At 40.0% G+C, this 20,157-nt stretch overlaps 1 protein-coding gene across 1 annotated transcript in view; it reads right to left on the minus strand.

Moving 5' to 3' along the window:
• ME1 (malic enzyme 1) overlaps positions 1–20,157 on the minus strand; it is a 189,315-nt gene that overhangs the window by 18,941 nt on the left and 150,217 nt on the right. The window contains exons 8-9 of the mRNA XM_075145397.1: positions 12,951–13,048; positions 11,076–11,189 (exon numbers count right to left, since the gene is read on the minus strand). Coding sequence (XP_075001498.1) covers positions 11,076–11,189; positions 12,951–13,048 — 212 coding nt within the window. The remainder of the gene's footprint in view (positions 1–11,075; positions 11,190–12,950; positions 13,049–20,157) is intronic.

Genomic DNA, 20,157 nt, shown 5'->3' on the forward strand with positions numbered 1-20,157 from the left:
AAGGAGCTACATAATATCTCCTTAAAAACTCTGTCCGAGATTTCAAGACCAGCCAGTTGATTTGGTTACAAATCTCCAGTAATTTAGAAGACAGTGCTTTAGATAGTATTTTTTCTCCCCAAATTCGCAAATTCTTAAGTTCTGCTCTCCACAAAGTAGAGAGGCGGCAGCAAGAGCACGGCTAGCTTTCCTCCGTACCCTGCCAACAGGGCAAGCAATGACTTGCAGGAAGGAAGAAACAATTCAGTTTTGTGCATGCTTAACCTCAAACTAAGGGGTTGCCAGTCCATTTAGTACAAGCTTCCAGACATCCGCCCCTGAATGCCTATAGCCGGAATAAGAAATCACGGAGTTTTTGTCAGTCAGCAGAGAGAAGAGGATGGAGCCAAAATGCAGAAGTCTCAATTCTGGATTTGTGTGGTTTTCTGTCTTGTCTCCCTCCCGACACTGGAGAGATGCAAAGCGGATGGACCTGTCAGTGCAGAGCTGCTCTGGCTAAAAGATCTTCCAGAAGCACAGAGCCCATCTTCTGACATTTCCATTTCCAGCCCTGGCTTAGCTAGCTTTTGTGCTCTGGCTATCTGCTGCTAGGAAATGAGCTGTAGACGGTGAACACAAGGCAGCATAAATCAGAAACTGCTCTGGTCTGCTTGTGTCTCCATAATCCTAAGATACTAACACAGCACACAGCTCACTGATATTTTCCTTCTTCTTCTAATAGGAAAAGGAAAAATTTAAAATATTCCATACTAAGAAAAAATTTGAATGAGCTCTGGGGTTCTGCATATAAGCTCTGAGTCTTTTAAGTAGAAACATCATCTTCAGTCACATTCGTCACATTTGTCTTCTAAGTCCACTGTCTTGCTCTTTTAGCATTATTAAAAATTCATTCGTTCAATGAAAAGGGCTCAGAGAAATCAGCAATCTAAAGTCGTGCCCCTTTCAGTACGCCAAGCCTCAGTACAGTCTCACTGTTTCACTGAAGGACTTCAATGCCTGCCACAGAGGGGAGGAATTTTTCCAGGGGTTCCTACAAAAGAATGTTATTGCACCGTTGTTCAAATAGCAGTATAGAGACATCTAGGCCAGACAGCAACTGTCTTAAGTGGTAATATGTTTTCTGTGATAAGCATCTTTCCTGCATCAAGTGACACACTCTAAATCCAAAAAGAAAGTATTTCACACTGAAATCCACAGATGAACTAACAGACTTGACGTGATACCTATACAGCTGTTCAGAGGGGAAGATACAAACTCACAAACTCTTTCAATAGAAAGAGGAAGGTGAAGTTAAAAAAAGAGGCTATATATGTTTCTTGCTTTAACTTCCCAAATGTATTCAGCATCCCAAGAAAGAAATAAAAAAGAAGCACCAACATTTCATTACATAACTTTTTGCAATGCTATGTATTCTTGTATTATTTCCTTATCTTTTATAGAATAAGTAATTTGCTAGGGGCATTATAAGTTTGCTTGAATTAAAAAAAAGAAAAAAAACTACCTACTAAAGTACCAGAAAGACAACCATAGCATCTTTAATGCATACTCAGGTTGCCTGAATAAACTATATAATACACGTTCACTAGAATGCTGAAGGTGAAGAATATTAAAAACACGCAAAAAGATTAATAAACCTTAAGTCCAAAGACTCAGTGAAAATGTCAGAAATTACTTCGAAGGGGAAAAATACTGTCTCTATCACAGTATCATTTTGTACCAAGAAACCTATGGGGATATTTTGGATTTGAACAAAAGAGAACAAAGCAACCTGAAACAGATATGTTGCTATATTAGAAGTCACTGTGGTATCTCAGATGGAAAGTAATATGAGCTAAATTCTTTATTAGCAAATGACTTACAATGTGGACTGTGTTAAGTCAGCAGATGAAGTACAGAGATAAAGAAACAATAGCAGCATTCTCTGGTGGTGACATTATGTATGAAAGATCTTGGCAATCCTAAAATGTCTATACTCCCTAATGGATCACAGTCATTGGTATTCTATATTATTATTACAAATAGCAAAACATGGTCACTTGGACAGCAGGACCTTTTAATTCAAGGAGCAAAAGGAAGTGACAGGGTGTATTGGGTTTGTGTGGCAAGGTTTTGGTAGCGGGCCACTACAGGGCTGGCTTCTGTCAGAAGATGCCAGAAGCTGCCCCTGTGTCCGATAGAGCCAATGCCAGCCGGCTCCAAGATGGACCCGCCGCTGGCCAAGGCCGAGCCCATCAGTGATGGTGGTAGCGCCTCTGGGATAACATATTTAAGAAGGGGGAAAAGTTGCTGCGCACAGCAACTGCAGCCGGAGAGAGGAGTGAGAATATGTGAGAGGAACAACCCTGCAGACACCAAGGTCAGCGAAGAAGGAGGGGAGGAGGTGCTCCAGGTGCCGGAGCAGAGATTCCCCTGCAGCCCTTGGTGAAGACCCCCTGCGGCCCATGGAAGTCCACGGTGGAGCAGCCCGTGGAGGACCCCATGCATCCACCTGCACCCCGTGGAGGACCCCATGCCGGAGCAGGTGGATGCCTGAAGGAGGCCGTGATCCCATGGGAAGCCCGCGCTGGAGCAGGCTCCTGGCAGGACCTGTGGACCCGTGGAGAGAGGAGCCCACACTGGAGCAGGTTTGCTGGCAGGACTTGTGACCCTGTGGGGGACCCACGCTGGAGCAGTCTGTTCCTGAAGGACTGCACCCCATGGAAGGGACCCACATTGGAGCAGTTCGTGAAGAACTGCAGCCCATGGGAAAGACTCACATTGGAGAAGTTCGTGGAGGACTGTCTCCCGTGGGAGGGACCCCACGCTGGAGCAGGGGAAGAGTGTGAGGAGTCCTCCCCTGAGGAGGAAGGAGCGGCAGAGACAACGTGTGATGAACTGACCGCAACCCCCATTCCCCATCCCCCTCAGGGGGAGGAGGTAGAGAAATCGGGAGTGAAGTCGAGCCTGGGAAGAAGAGAAGGGTGGGGGGAAAGGTGTTTTTAAGATTTAGTTTTATTTCTCATTTTCCTACTCTGATTTGATTGGTAATAAATTAAACTAATTTTTTTTTCCCAAGTCGAGTCTGTTTTGCCCGTGACAGTAACTGGTGAGTGATCTCCCTGTCCTTATCTCGACCCACGAGCCTTTCGTTGTATTTTCTCTGCCCTGTGCAGCTGAGGAGGGGAGTGATAGAGCAGCTTTGGTGGGCACCTGGCATCCAGCCAGGGTCAACCCACCACACAGGACTCAGTAGTTAATAGTTTTATGAAAAACTGCTTGTATTTTGGATTTGAACTGAAAGCAGTTCATAGTTTTAGGGAGAGTTCTTAAGTTTTTAGTTTTAGTGGCTGATCAACAGCACAAGAAGCAACGAAGATACTGGGATCAGGCTTCAAGCGAATGTACATCACAGTTTCCACAGAAAGTTACTCATCTCATCATATTATACAACCAAATTGAGGCTCAGATAACAAACAAAAATGACCCATCAATAAAACCCTGAGAAAATTCATAGAAAACAGCTGTAAAAACAGGAGACCAGACTGCACAGCAGACATCTATATGGGATATTACAAAACAGGAGACAAATCTTACAAATACCACCAATGGGAAGTCTAATGCCATGGCCTGCTTGAGCTGGTCCTGCCAGGGCTGCCCCATGAACCAGAGCTGAAGAGCAGAGCAGCTTAATGTCAGAGAGGAGAGAGAGGCAGGGCTGGAAGCTCTCCAAGATTTGCTCTTTCTGTCAGCTGGGAGGCAGCTGAGAATAAGCCAGAGCACCCTGATGACTGCACTGTCCCACATTAGAGGCGGTGCTGGCACTCGTCCCGTCTCACAACCAGGGAGGCACAAATCTATTTATATAAACACTTGCCTCCATTTGACTCTGTCAACTGCGGCTTATTTAAACAAGAGAACAGAGATCAGTACATAGATAAATTAATAAATTCATCTGAGGTTCTTAAATACTGAAGACATGAGAACCACAAGACATGAGAACTGTAGACCAAAAAGCAAAGCAGTCCATCAGCAAGTTGAGTACTTCCAACTGCAAAATGTTTTGGTTTTACTTGCATGTTTCCTGTGAGTTCCCTATTGCAGAGTTAAGAGCAAAACAAAAAAAAGCAGTTGTTAAAGCATCAAGGAAGGGGAAAAAAGGATGGGAGAAGGTGGTGAAACATCTCCTTGTTGGGAGATGATCTCTACATGGCTTCTTATCTCTTTCATGACGAGTAAATCCATGATCTAAAGATTGTTGATGAACCATCTGGAGGGCTGTAGGCAGGGACTGTAGACAGTGCTGGGAGCTGAGGGACCTCTCTGGGGTGTCCCTCAGAAGCTTGAAAGGGAAGGGACAGGAGAGGCACAGAGAGCATGCTAGGAGGGGACAGGCCAGGCCACTGTCCCTAGCCAGAACTCCAGGAGAGTATCAGTTACGAGAAGTCATAGAATCATAGAATCATTAAGGTTGGAAAAGACCTCTAAGATCATCGAGTCCAACCATCAACTGAACACCACCATGCCCACTAAACCATGTCCCTAAGCGCCTCATCTACATGTCTTTTAAATACTTCCAGGGGTGGTGACTCAACCACTTCCCTGGGCAGCCTGTTCCAAGGCTTGACCACTCTTTCAGGAAAGAAATTTTTCCTAACGTCTAATCTAAACCTCCCTTGGTGCAACCTGAGGCCCTCTCCTCTCATTCTATTGCCAGTTACTTGGGAGAAGAGACCGACCCCCACCTCACTACAACCTCCTTTCAGGTAGTTGTGGAGCACAATGAGGTCTCCCCTCAGCCTCCTCTTCTCCAGGCTGAACAACCCCAGTTCCCTCAGCTGCTCCTCATAAGACTTGTGCTCCAGGCCCTTCACCAGCTTCGTTGCCCTTCTCTGGACACGCTCCAGCACCTCCATGTCCTTCTTGTAGTGAGGGGCCCAGAACTGAACACAGTATTCGAGGTGCGGCCTCAGCACTGCCAAGTACCGGGGCAAATGCCAAAAATGTCAAAAAAAAAAGGTGGAGTTATGGATATGGACTCATTGGTCACGGGTTACTGAAGCCCAAGGGCTTGGAGGTGACAGGCACTCCTATGCTACCTCGTTTAGGAACCAAAAACCAGAGACATACAAGCCCTCCCAAATCCCAATACCAAGGCCCTAATTATAAAGTGACTGTGCCTCCTGATCAGGCCCACCACCTAACACCTAAAGGTGAAGAAAGCAGATTAAAACCAGACAAGGCAACTTGGACACAGAATTACTGAACAATTTGTTGCCAACTGTGTGAAAAACCACAACATTTTGAGGAGATAATGTCATAATGGTTGGCAGTAAAACATGATTTAGGTAAGAAATCTAATTCTGGTGTCGACTTTAAAACACATTGTTAGAAGATTAGGGCCTGTAAAATTTATAAAATACCCTTTCCATGTAAATAAGCACACTTGGTTAATAAGCAGGACAAAATTTATAAAGACAATTATTTCAAGAAGATAAGATCTGAGAAGCAGAGCAATCAGGAACCCACAGAACAACAGAAACAAAATGGAGCAAAACAATCATTCATTTCAATAACAGAGCGTGAGCAAAAGAAATCATAAACCATTCAAATTAGGTCACCATCTCATCAATTCATCTAAAGTACATGGTATCAAAGAGGAAACAGTTACATGCTAACAGATTTAACACCCAAATTTTTGGTCGTGTCTCTTTCAGAAAAAATAATTTGGGTATTCCTTGAGCACACCCCACCAATCATCCTTTTGCCTTGTTCTCACTTGTTTTCATATATTACTGGCCGAGTATGAGTAATGCCACGAGCATTCAAAGGCAAATGAATGTGTTTCCTTTCTGCGAAACTTATCCTTCATACAGAACAAGATAAATGAAAGATGAAACTGTACAGATTAATTCCCCAGACATCAGAATAACTGACAAAGCAAACAAGGATTGCTTCACTGGGATAGTACATGAGTAAAATAAGGAAGAAACTGCTTTAAGTAATTGTGGCAGCTTGGAGATACCCAAGACACTGCATCTTTGCTAAGACGCAAAGCAGTTTTTTAGCTCTGGTCAAGGACAAAAGTAAAGAGAATAATTGACTGTTGATAAAAAGAAAGCTAGAAATAATTAAAAGTTAGCAGAAGAGGTAGACATAATATTAAGTGGTATATACAAGTTAACATTAAAACCATTATCAAATTAATATCTAGAATGAAATCCAAACAGTTTTTTTTTAAAGCGATTATTGCTAAAAAAATAAGAAAATTCAGTAACAGACAGTCAGGATGGGATTCAGTTCAATATTAAGATACTTGATTGTGAGCTCTAAAGGCTCTTTCATGTATTATACGAGCTCTGCTGACTGTAATAGGAGCGACCACACCTATATGGCACTGAAATTCTGCTATCAGTTCCATCATTCTCCAAACAAAGATTGAACTAGGTATGTATCCAGCTTTGACCAAACCATCATCTTCAAGCAGGGTCATATCCACTGCCAGTTAATTGGTTGTGAGGACCTTTTCCAAATAAGATTGCCAGGGATATTCAAATGGGGGAAGGAGGAGGGAAAATGAAAACATTTTAGAGGATTATTGACAGGATTACCTGGATATCTCCATTCTAATAACTTAGGACCACATAAATTGGTAAACTTTTGGCGTCTATATCAGTCCTCCTCTTACAAAGATCGATATTCTGAGGCCTTCAACTATCGGACCTCAACTGATTGTTCTTGTTCTTGGCATTCAGTTTGGGCTTCACTCAGATGATCTGAAGTCTTACAGGGGTTAAGATCACACATCTAACGGACATTTAGAATACAAACCACTCAATCAGACACAAGTATTACTGTGCTGAACTAGAAAGTATAGAGTACAAAACTGTCAAAAGCAACATTGCTCCATGTTGACATACTCCTTGAAATTAAGGATGACATTCACCCCTATTTTGGGGAACTTCATTTGTGCACTGGAGATTATGTGGCACACAAAAATCTAATGCTGTCTTGCAAATTACAGTTAAACTTCACCACAAGAGAGGCATGTTTGTCAGTCCAGGAACGCTCCTATCAGCCTGTCATCCATCCTCAGTGGAGGAGCACCCATTCTTGGCAGAGGGTGGGGGGTTTCTGCTGAGTCCCTTTAAGTATTAAAAATGCCTTATTATTTGCATCATATTCCTAGGCAGTTCCAAGAACCATCTTGCCTATCACCCTACCCTGTTCTTGGTATTGCCTTAAAAAAAAAAAAAAAAAAAAAAGAAAGAAAAAAGAAGCATTTGCAGCACATTACTAAAATGCTTAGACAAGGTGAACCGCATGAACATCCCAATACCGTTTATCACTTTCCGCCTCTTCTTAGCTACTCGACACAAAAGAATTTACTGTCTTTGAAGTTCACGGGTGAAGATTTGGCCACTAATATAGCTAAGCATGACACTATGGCAGCTTTAAAGAAGACACAAAATGTGTTCACCACACATCACACATTTATGTATATTTGTACAATTAACAGAAAAAAAATGGAAACACGGAAAATATGGGAAAGAAAAGGAATGTGCGAGACATTACTTATCAGTGTGTTCATACAGGTGAATATCTATTCATTAATCAGACAGAATGTGACAATGTGACAGAACTCAGAAATTCAGAAGTAAAGATGAGCCCCAACGGCTCATGCATAATCTCCAAGTACACAACAGTGTAAAAGCAACTTTAAAAGTGTCCTTTAATTAAACATCAAAACTTGTATCTGAATGCACTGCGATACTTAAGACAGGCATTTCAAGAGGAGTGATATCTGTTTCAAAGAGTAAAGTCATATAGTTCGAGTGGCAAAATTCCAATGGAATCTGGAAACCTTCCTCATCCACCTTTGCAGAAAAAATAATTTCGAAAAGTGAAAGCATACTGAACAGATTAAAAAACACCTCAACATCCCCAAAACACTATGAACATTGTAAGGTCTCTAGAATGAAGTAGAGAACACAACTACAGACCGTATAACAAACATAGCCTTCATCACCAGCTCTTTCACCACAACATAACAGAAAAGTTGGTCATCAAACTTGGTTTAATGAAAAAAGATGGTTCCCAGGGGAAAAGAAAAAAATATTAACAGGAAAATGAAAACACAGCTGCACTTGAACAATTAAAAAGCCACAAAGGAAAAATCAGCTACAAAAGCATGATAAGTGACTTCGTGGCAGCTTTTGGGGGTGGGGGAAGAAGAAAAAGGTGGAAACTGCGGTCAGGTCAACAAAAGTTCCAAGGTTATTTTTCTTTGGTTTGCACTGGTTGAAATACTACAGAAAGTAGATGAAAGGAGAAACAATGCTTAAATCTATAATCATGCATTGCAAAATTAATGATCAAAGGACAGCATAGAATAAAAATGATGTAAAAATTAGTTTAGTTGGACAAAGTAATCACTAAGTCTTCAGAGAGTCTGTTATTTCTCATACTGCTAAAGCAACAGATCAGAATATTTCTAGGACTGAAAAGGTCTCCCTGCTTCAAGTAAAACTCTTTTGATCAGGCAGTTTTTGGTGGGGCAAATTTTAAGGGACTTTTGTTGAACAGGTTTTCATTGATACACCTCCTTAGAAGTAAGAAATAAAAGTCAGTTTAGTTTATGCAAAAGTTGGTTAACTGGTGATCTATGCTGTGGTTTGGCAAATCTTATCTTTCCAATAATGAAAAGGTTTCTAACAATAGTCCTTCCCATTGTACAGTTTTCTCACAAATCTTCCTCATTTTTTAAGAGTTTGGAAAGTCCTTCAAGTCTTGCAGCACTTTTCTGCAATCAGCTATAGACAAAATAATTTCCTAAGCGGACCTGAAGTACAGCATTCTCTCTCAGGCCAGAAAAGGAACCAGGAATAGCTTAATTATTTACTTGCTATACGTATGACTTCCCAGCAGTTAAATCACAAGCTTCAAGAGGCTTACGTTGTATTTCTTGGGGGGCGCTTTTTTTTTTTTTTTTTGTTACTTTTAAGGGGAACATTTAGCTGCAGAAGAAAGCCAAGAGAGGACTTGCAGAGCCCTAGACCAAGGATGGGTTTCCTTATGCCCAGCTCAGGCCTCGCACTGACGTGTCTCCAGCTTCTAGGTCCACTGGGCTCTGCACTCAAACACACTGCAACAGTAAGCACCCACCCGTTCTCAAGCCCCCCAGGACGGCCAGACAGAGAGACTGGTGCTCCCAGGTCTTCCAGGAACACCAGCAACGACCTGAAATGCACACCATCGGCTCCCGCTGCTTGCATCAACATCTGGCTACAAATTCAGCCCTAATCTATCTCAGACAGATGTTATGTCTGGCTATCACAAACAGTTCACAAATATACTCTGGGCAGGACATGAAATTCAGTGGACTGCTTTTTGGACAAAACCCAAATTAAAGCTCCACCAAAAAGAATAAGCAGAGGAAAGGAACTTAGAGGCTGTGTGAGACGCTGATTGGCTTTGGCCCCGCTTGAGAGCGCTGAAGCTAGAAGGCGGTGAGGAAAGAATACAGTCACCAAGTCACTAAAAATTTAGAAGCTGTGAAAGGAATTAGTCGCTGCGTACCAAAAGCAACAACCCAGCTTCTCGGCTGACTAGCAAATTAGCAGCGAGAGGTGTAAAAGAAGCAGGAAGAGGAAACGAGCAGGAGAGAAGAAAGGCTGGTTAACCACCTTGGCTGGACGGACACGCAGCTGAGACCTGTTTTACTGCTTTAGGGTTGTAAAGTTCCTATACTTCTGCCCCTGTCAGTTTGTTTCCTTAACACCACCAGGAGGTGATTTTAGTTCAGTTGTATTATTTGATAATCCCAGTCTCTATGGTGGAGGAAACTTGCAATGCACCATTCTTCTTAGGCAACCTCTATGTTTCAACATCCACAGAAGATACACAGGCCTTCAGTCACCTGTGTTTGGATGCAAAAGCACTTGAAGATTATTAGATGAAAACCAAAAGGATTAAAAACACTCATTAAAACAAACAAACAAACAAAAAAACACCAGGAAAAAATCTGTGTCTTGGATAGTAGCAAATACCAGCATTCTTCTGTACCTGATCAGGCTACTTCTGTGCTTTCTGGCAAGGGATGTCCAAGATGACCTTAGCAATACTCTCCCATCTCGTTGTCTATGATCTTACTATTTTCCCTTTAACAGTACGAGTGAAAGGTGCTGTGATGCTGTTCAATAAACCAACACAGATACTGACTGCAGAATGCATGCTCCTGATGCAAAGGTATGTGAACCAGAAAAGATCCTAAACATTAGACAGCTAAAGAACACTGCGCAAGAGTGCAGTACCAACAAAGATGACCATAAACTCTGCTAACCAACAGGAAAGGTGAAAAAGCAAAGTCAACTGGCCTCTCATCCATTTCTTTTAAGTAGCTCACAAACTATTAAATACATAACCACCTTTAAAAACATACCAGTTTCTTTATTCTGGCACATGGAATTCATATGTTTCTTTATTTTGGCACATGGAAGGAATGAGGTAAGGGTGACTGATGAAGTCTCTCAGCAGCTTCAAATTCTGACCGGTGTTGATAGCACTGCAGACCACGACATCTGCAACATGAGCTATATCACTGTGTATAGAAGCTATTTGATGCAATATATCTCAGTTCTCGCAGAAGGATGACATGCTTGGAACACACATGCAAGGAAAATTATTCTCTTCAAAAATATTTTTGTTCCTTTTAACAAATCCTTGAACGCTATCCTAATAATATATCTATACATCTTGGTGCAAGATTGTGCAAGATAGTCGCATTAACATGGGAAATATTAAACCCACAAGTTGAACATGTTCCTTACATGTTTTTTAATGAACTGCTGAAAAATTCTCTCCATTATGTGCTTATCTCTAATAGAAATAGAGCAGGAACTCCAAGCATAATCACGCCCCTCCCGCCGAAGTAACATGGGAGTCTGTCATTCATTTAATACAGTTTAGAAAAGAAAAGCATCTTTATGTCAAGAGAGATAAATTGTTGTAGTTGCTTTCACAAAGAATACGTTCTTGCCTTTATCTACAGACTGCAAATAACTATCACGATATTTAAAGGAATGAGAAAATTGTATTACCTTTACTATTAATCCCTTTGAGTCAACCATCCATATCCTTTTGATAGCTGCATCTTTAGATACCCCTTCTTTTTCCATAGCCATAACAATGAGGTTTGCTATCCCCAGTGCAGCCTGAAGGAAAGAGAAGAAAAACAGTACATGAAACTAGAAATGAAAGAAATCCCCTGCTCACCTGTTTCCTCTACCCACTATTTTAGATAAGTTTCTTAATTTTATTTAACAATAAAACTGAATCATCATTTTTTCATAAAGTAAATACTAATGAACTGTTGCTACCATTTTGGTAACTAGAAACCATAATGTAGATAAATAGTATAGATAAATCTTAAATCATGGAGATAAATCATAGTATAGATAAATCTTAACATAGCATTTACAGTGTGAAGAGCACAATAAACGTTTAAACTCTAATGAAAAATGCGAAAACTAACATTTATTTCACATAAATGTCTCAGAATACATTAAATATTTTTTCTTCTTTGAAATTTTATTTTGTTCATTAGATTTTTTTTGTAATTTAAACCAAACGAAACCACACTCTGCATGCCAGAAAGTAAAATGTGGTCCTAAAAAAATTTTTTGCTCTTATCTTTTTTGGAAATGTCCATCAAGAAGGTAAGTCTCCTTTTACCTACTATTCATGTGTTTTGTAACTCTAGACTTGGCTGTGCTCCCAGTGAAAGCAGGGGCGAGAAAAATTCACTTATCAATGTTTTGCTGAAACACGTATCATTCTTACTGGATTTTATAATATTTCATCCAACAGATCAAATGTCATACAGGTACAGATTGAAAAAAAGGCAACAAAATGAGCCAACAGACGACTCAGTATTTCTGATTACCAACTCATATACATATTTATGGGGTTGTTTCTCTTTCTTGTTCTTTATTATTCAGTTTCACTGAGAATCAAGTGAGATCCCCTTTTTTTAGTTAAGAAATAAGTAGTTTTATTAGAATGAGCTCCCGCGGCAGGGATGATATCTACCATTATCTCTTTGCAGCAATACTAATGAAAAAAAGAAACATTAGACCATGGATTCATCTGTCTGTTGAACATGGAGCAAAACCAGGGGAAGGAACTTCAGAGAGACGGACAGTCTTGATGTACAGAGGCGCTGACATGCCTTTGCAAGTCGTAGATGCTGAAAACTACACACGTGATCTCAGTAGCACCAAATATTGGATCAAATTAAAGATATCTGGACTACACAAAGCTGGATTTGTATACTGCACTATAGGGGGGTTTGGTGACCATGAATAATATTTTTCAGAGGCCTGCATGGGGTTGTAGACTTCATACAAGAGATGACAGCTAGCCACACTGTAGATAAGTACAACCTTCACTTGTGTGTCAATGGCTTAGAAATTTATACTGAAAAATTAGTATAAAAAAATAATGTGCATAAAGATCTTCAGAAATGGATGATCTCGACATGCAGAATACTGAAAAACTATATTTAATGACAGGAAAAATCAAAGGGGCACTGTTTCTTACTAAATAATACTGACTCTGGTAAATACATTTTATTTCATTTCTCTTTGGTGGCCTGATATATTTCCTCATCTTTCCAGAAAGTTTTGTGTGTTTATACTGAAAGCAGTTCAATAATTTACAGCTGCAGAGCTAAACCCTGAAGTTTTAAAACGAGAACAGATCTCCGCAAAATGTCTTATGAAAAATATGAGGCTTGACCAAGTGATCAGAGATTTTTCAGTAAGTTTACATTTGAATTAAGAACCAACTTTCAGCAGGTGTTAGTGATCATTCTACCCATTCTACCCTTCTTGTTAACTGCATACATGTAACTTGATTAAATATTAAGAAAAATCTTCATAGTACAATTTTCCCTGATGTATAAAAATACATACCTCTCCAGCTCCCTGGAACAACACTGTGTGATCTGATAACCTGTTCTTGGTGATACGAAGAGCTGCCAGAAGACCTGCAACAGCCACAGATGCAGTTCCTGAAATAAAAAAAAAAAGAATATATTTGGTTATTCTGGAAATAATTACAAAGCATTACATTTTAAATAATTCCACGGCATCTTTCAGCTAAAAGATACAAGTACTTAGGGTACTAACAAAAAGTTCAGTGGAATTGGAGTTTGCTCTACTTTATTCTTATGAATAAGTGGGAATATCTTCAGAGTAACTTTAAATCAAATATGGTTGATTTATTCTACTGGATGGTCATAACGGCTGGGGCATTTGAACTATTACAAAATATTCTGGTTATGACTTTTTTCAGAAGAAGGAGGAGGAAGCCTACATAACATGGCTTATTCCTAAGACAGAAGTATTTTGAAGAACTCCAGATACTGAAAATTAAGATACTGGTCTCATTCTTCAAATAGATACACTTCAAATACAGTAAAATACAAGACTAAAATAAAACTTTATTTCTCATGGGGAGGTTGTAGTGTAGAAGAGCAAACTGTGAACATTTACAGAGAAGCTAAGCTAGCTGAAAGAGTAAGGCCAGTTTATTTAAGACACCGACTGTCCTACTGCGTCTGAAAGCCCTCAGGACTCCAGACCACTGTGAAAGGGGTTCCAGCTTACTAGCATCTAAAACATTGGAAGTACCTTTTAAGTCTATCTTTGTGTTATGCCACACGGGCAAAAAGGCTAACATTTAGTTTTATGATTTAGCCTGTGGAGGCCTTTCTTCTCCAAATCAGAACCACAAAGAATGAGATACCCGTCTGTCTTTGAATGGAAAGATTTTGGTCCTCACCAAGCAAAACACCTGTTAATAAAAAGTAGGGCAATAAAGGGATCTCAAGCAGGCATCTAACCCAAACCTGTTCACAATGGCAGGATCAACCATACCTCTGTGATTTCTGACAGATCTTTGTCTAACTTCCTAACATCTTCTTTTGAATACTTTTATGATCTTCTCAGCAAGCTATTCCTGTGCTTCAATATACTTTTTTTTTTTAAAATTTCAAATCTACATGTTTTTTCTTCTTCTATTTTGTCCTCTTGTTTATCTACCACTGGAAAACCTGTTCTTTTCTCTTTGCAATACGACATGTATTATATTTCAAGACTAACAGTGTCCCAACCCACTTTTCTTATGTGGAACAATCCCAATTCCTCCACTCTTTCAGAAAGTTATATTTTCTAAAACACTTAGCACTCATTTCTCTCCTCTGGACTTTATCCATTTGTTTCTTATCTTTCTTGAATTGTAGCACCCAAATCTATACACAACACTGCAGCTGAACCGTTAACACTGCTGAGTCTAGCTGTCAGCTTCTGTCATGCTGAAGAAAGTTGTATTTAGTCACCAGGATCTGATATCTGGCTCTTCTGATCCAAAGACCAGTTACTCTTTCTCCCCAACAAAGCCTACTGGAGGGGGGAAGGCCTTCTTTCATGGATTACTGACTTCAGGTAACAAGCTTGTTATTTTCCACAAATGATCATTGTCACTAAAGCCCAGGCACAAGGTGGACCAAAAAAAGAGTCAGACTCCTTATTGCTGCAAGGAACTTGGATCCATTAAATACTGGGAAAAAAATAAGAAAGTGCATCATTTTTCAACAAGTTCACAGAACCCATAAAGACATCCTGTGGAGGGGGATATGGTAGTGAGGTAGATGATGCCAGCAGAAAAGTTGTGCTCAATGTGCCTTTTTGGAGGAGATTCTGAAAAGCCGATAGCGGACAGCATTGATTTCATCAGGACTGAAAAAGCTGTATCAGCCATCAACTGTATTGAAAGTGGAAAAACAGGTTTCAACAGTCTTTGAAGATTTATGATGCCTATCTGACTCAGAGAGAGATGAATCACAGGAAGACAAACACGGGCCCTGAGATGTCCCCCTTGTTCAGTTCTGGGAATAAGAACCGAATTCTTCCTTCTCCAGGCAGTGGCTGCCATTGACTGACCCAACGAAACCAAAGACGGGGCCGTAAATGATTTTGAGAAGCCTGCAAGAACTTGCAAGGAGGAGATCTGCTGGCTCCTACAATTCTGTTCCCGATCACCACAGCCCTAACTGCAATTGTCTGTAAGCCACCTGGGTGCTTTTGAGAGGAGAATTCACATTGCTACTACTGATTTTTTCCTTCAGAAAAAGTGTGAAATGGGTATGACCAGCCCTCCAAAAGCACTTGGCCCAGAATCTGTATATTGGACATTTGCCCTTAACGTGCAGCTCCCCTGAAGGATGTACTTTTGCTATTCAGAAGTCTACTTTCTCATAAGCAAGGTGAAGTTTAAAGCTGAGAATGCAGTAATCTCTACATTAAACTCAAGGAGATGCTCAAAACGTGTATTCATATTGCAGGCACACAGAGCATTAAGTTTCGAATACACGTAGCTAAGGGGCTAAAAGAACAGAAGTAGTAAGAAGCCTGGTACTGGGTAAACCTCTCCTTAAAAGACATCATTTGGGTGTTGAAGGCTGATTTGACTCTGTGGTTTACAGGTAGGACATCTGAGTTTCATGAATGGTTACTTTTTCAAAAATAAAAGGTAACCCTTAGAAAAATTTAAGAACACTTTTTAAAGTTAGAAAGTCCCTTAGAAAGTCACTTTTTGAAGTAAATCCACCTGAACAGCTCAAAAACATGTGTCTTTAGAACTAAAAAGTTTGTTACGTGCTTTTGATTATGACTTTTCCCTTCAATCATTAGAAATACAGGACACCTTGTTCTCAGCCCACTTAATGTTTAGACGATACAAAATTGTCATTTTTAGTTATTTAGTCATTTTTATGACTTGTTCTGAGAGCTGAGATCATTTACTCTCTTCTCCCTCATTTCTAAATAAAAAAATCTGAAAAAATGTTTCCTCTGAGGCACAGCTTTGGGAACAACAACCGTCAGGCTGAGACACTTCCACCCAACAGTATCCAAGAGCTAGCTTGTTCCTTTCCCAGATGAAATTAAGTCTTCCTCTGGCGAGTGCCAAATTGGCAAAGACCAAAAATGGCAAAAGAGAGAAGTCAGACCGCACTCTTAGTTTCCCTTAGTACTCTACCAAGCAATCCTCATAACCGGCAATAAAAAAATCCCATCATCTCATTGGATGCCAAATTCTTTCTTCTATTTTATATTACACAGCTGTGCTTGCAGGGAAGGAGGAGGAGGAAGCCTGCATAACATGGCTTATTCCTAAGACCATCGATCTGGTCTCCTGAAAAAGAAAGGTGAGCTGGAGCACTATAAGGTCCTGCTTCCAGCCCTTGAAGACAGAAGTCATGGCCACCACAGCACCCTGCCCTCATCAGAGGACTTCTCAGAGAGCCAAGAAGGCTGCTCTTCAAGCCGCTTTCTGGTGACAGAGACAAAATGAAACACCATAAATTTATAATGAATGGGAATGCTGGGATCCTGCTTATCTTCATGGCTGATGTACTGTTGCTAAGTTTGTTAGCCAGAAAAATGCACTACGATTAAGTATTACCAGTTGGGATACGTTTACAAACTCTACTACAATACCACCATCTGTTTTAAGGAAAAAGAAAAGAGATATGAAACATGAATAAAATACTACATTGAATGTCAATAACATTTTGCATTGATTATTTACACGGGATGTGAGTTATCATTATCTGTATGTTCATTATGAGGGTGATTCAGAACAGAGGTTATAATAGCAATATATAAAGGCTTAAATATTGCATTTCTCACAACTCACGATTTGCACAGAAGAACTGCTCTAAAAATGGTATTTTAAAAGTACTCCACATCAGTTTTATTCAGCCATTTGACGCTAAAAAGCATAATAACCCAGTTTATTAGATTACTGAACCCACTATCATTGCTGCTGGCAGCGGCTGTCATCACTCCTCGTCAGCAGCTTCCCTTATTCCTTCCTATTGAAAGGGGGGCACCGTCAGTGTGAATAGCAGATCTGTTTAACCGGAACTGCTCTGACTAACGGCGTGACCTTAAATTTCACCCTGAATACTGACTCGAGTTTTTGAAAAGAATCAAAATGCAATTCACATCCATCTCCCAAAGCCTAACCTCTTCTCGCAGACATTATGAAGCAAAAACAGAATTTCGCTCCTTTTCCGACTGTCATCGCTATAGGAAGGAGAGAAATGGCTTCGCTTCCCTCTCCCACAGAGCACAAGTTAAATCCCTTGTGTGCAGAATAAGATAGACGTTGTTCACGGATATGATTTTGAAAACCAATTCTATTTTCCCCAAATTTCTAGAAGAATAACAACAGCAAGTTTAACAAAGGATATTTTTCTAAAGCAGTGTCAGCTACTGTGACAGCAAACACTTCGTTATAGTTTTCTAGGAAGGTGAGTCATATCTTGTAAAAATATGGTAGATGTGAAATTTCAATTATTCTTTATCAAGTCTTTGTTTTCTGTCCAAGATTCTTCAGCCTTACTTGTTACTGTAAACTGTATTACTGAGCATGAATACGTCAAAGGAAATCCTAGAGACCACAGCCTTTTGGGGTTGACACATTATAAATGCTTTAGAGCACAGAGTCTTCTTTCAGCAGATGCAACAATTAAAGAAAAAAGGGGGGGGGGAAAGCCCCAAAACATGAGGAACGAGAACTTAATTTTTATTGGATGTAGTTTAATTTAAATTAGCAAGAAATGGCTTACGGCACTGAAGCATTTGTCCATTATTTAGAGTTTCAAAAACCAAAACTTTTAATTAAGCAGTAGTTCCTTTATGTCATTTTCCCTACCTCATCTTAAAAAGCTAGCAAACAAGAAGAGGGGAGGAATTTCTGCAGCACATCCTAAAATCTGAGCTATTCATTCTGGACTAAAAGATTAGGAAGTGGTGAAAGTAAAATTCATATTTCTCAATACACAGCATAATAGAAATCACATGTTAACATGGCCAGTCTTCCAAATAACACTGCATAGAGTGCCAGGGAAAAAATAAACCCATTCACCTCTCCTACACTTACTGGGAAAAAAGGTGAGAGTAAAGATCCCATCTAAAAGGTGTAATCTCAGCTGCAAGTGAGGCAAACGCTATGGCTGTGGGTAGTTCAAAAGGACCCTCTTTTAAGAGATGGGAGCTGCTTCTCCTTGCCATGAACTGGTTTTCAAAGCTTTGTATGTGCACTGCCCGGCTCTGCAGCTGCAGCAGGCAGGCAGAGCAAAGGGGGGAAAAGGCTCTAGTGAAGGAGAAATGGAGCCTTTTTAAAAGAGTAACCATTTGGGATATTTGAAAAGGGACGCAGAGTCCCAGAAGCAGAGGGCGGCTGAGGCTGGGAGGTCATCTGGTGCAACCCCCCTGCTCAAGCAGGGCCACCTGGAGCTCGTTGCCTGGGAACATGGTGAGAACGGATTACTTTTTTCAGCCGTAACGAGCAAAAAATGAAATAGAAGAATACTTGTCCATACACGTACTTGTATATACACATACTTGTATTTACACACGGAAAAGTATACAAAAGCTACCGTGGGGGATTTACTTGAAAGCATACTGATTTCAATGCAAATTTACCACTGAGTAACTAAGAGGTGATATCCTGAATGTACTGGAAGAAAAACATACTTCACATAACCCTACAGTGTATGTCTTTATAGGATTTTTAAAATTATTTTCTTTTAAAAATCCCAATGTCTGTTTCACCTGGAAGCAAATGTCACTTCATATTTTGAAAGAGGTTTTCTACAGTTTGCACATAATATCAGAATTTGAGATATATGATAGCAGCATATGAGCTATTACATGTCATTCAACTTTGCATTTTTCAAATTCTTGGTCAGAGAATGAATTGGAAGCCCTATGCCCATCACAACCACAACAACAAACCCCAAACCTTCTTTACAATTTGATTTCAAGAACTGGAATTTCCATGTAACAAATGTATCATTTCTGATGTTAATGTTAAAAAGAATTAAATCTTAAAAAGCAGAACGCTTGTGACAGAGAAATTCTGATTTCTGAGAACTGCAGTGACTTAACGTTAAATTGGTCATAACATAACTTCCAGGTATAATTTTCCTAATTATTCAAATGTCAGTCTGCTGAACATTTAGCATATATTTTAAATCAAACCACACATGTAAGATGGAATAATAATCTTAAATTACATGTGCTCTACATTTTTATTTTAGGTCTGTTTCTTTTCATAAAATTTTGATGCAATTAAACAGCGTGGCTGTTAAAAACTAGTGACACCTAAGGTCATGATGGATACCAAAGTTAATTCCAATCTAGTGCAATCTTTCCGTCTAAATATTTTTGTTGGCATAAAATACAGGCTCCATGTCCATGGCGGGGGAAAGCATTGCAACTGTGAGCATGGTGAATTAGAGCTATAACACCAGAATAAAGACTTACAGTATTATACTGCATAGAGAAACACTTATTTTATGTAGATTGGTTTATACTGCAGAAGTTTCTCATTTTCCATTGAGACAGTTTTAAAGTACAGGGGTGGGGAAAAAATCAAAACAATTTAAATAATTGAAATAGTTGGCCTGCATAGAGGCAGCAAGACTAGAGAAATTTATGCCACTATTTCAAATTTATCCACAGCAATGGATAAGCAATGACTACAACCAGCTACCATGTGATAAGCTTGAGGGACCCATGTAAAACAAATGTACGGCTTCTAAGACGTGGAAACTTGCCTCAAGCCATTGACTGTGCTCAAGTAGCAAAAACTCTTTCAATAGACACACCAAAACCAAGATGGGTGTGGAAAGGGAGCGCAATGGCACCCTGCTCTGCCCCAGCTGGGTTTGACGAGGGGCAGGCAGGAACGGCCCAAGCCGATCCCGCCCATGAGCAGGATTTCAGGCACTGCAATCTTGGCAGGAGTCAGGATCATATATTAGTTTTTTTAGATTTGAGGTACTTAAAGGTCCTCATCGCATCACTAAGATAGGTAGGAATCCTTTGTCTGGATATCCTATGGCAGTGAAAAAAGCCTTAAGCCCTTCTATGAAACACATGAAACATTTCTTTTGATCATTAAAGTAGCTTTGGCTTGACAAATATTTCGTCTAGAAGAAATTATGTTTAAAATATCATGTAAGCGCTATCTTCAGAAGATGATGGCAAATCAGATGCAATGTTGTGTTTGTTTGCTTTTATTGGCCTGATGCTACTTGTCAGC

This window comes from Calonectris borealis, chromosome 3 (assembly GCF_964195595.1).
Source record: "Calonectris borealis chromosome 3, bCalBor7.hap1.2, whole genome shotgun sequence".
In the NCBI taxonomy this organism is placed as follows: Eukaryota; Metazoa; Chordata; class Aves; order Procellariiformes; family Procellariidae; genus Calonectris; species Calonectris borealis.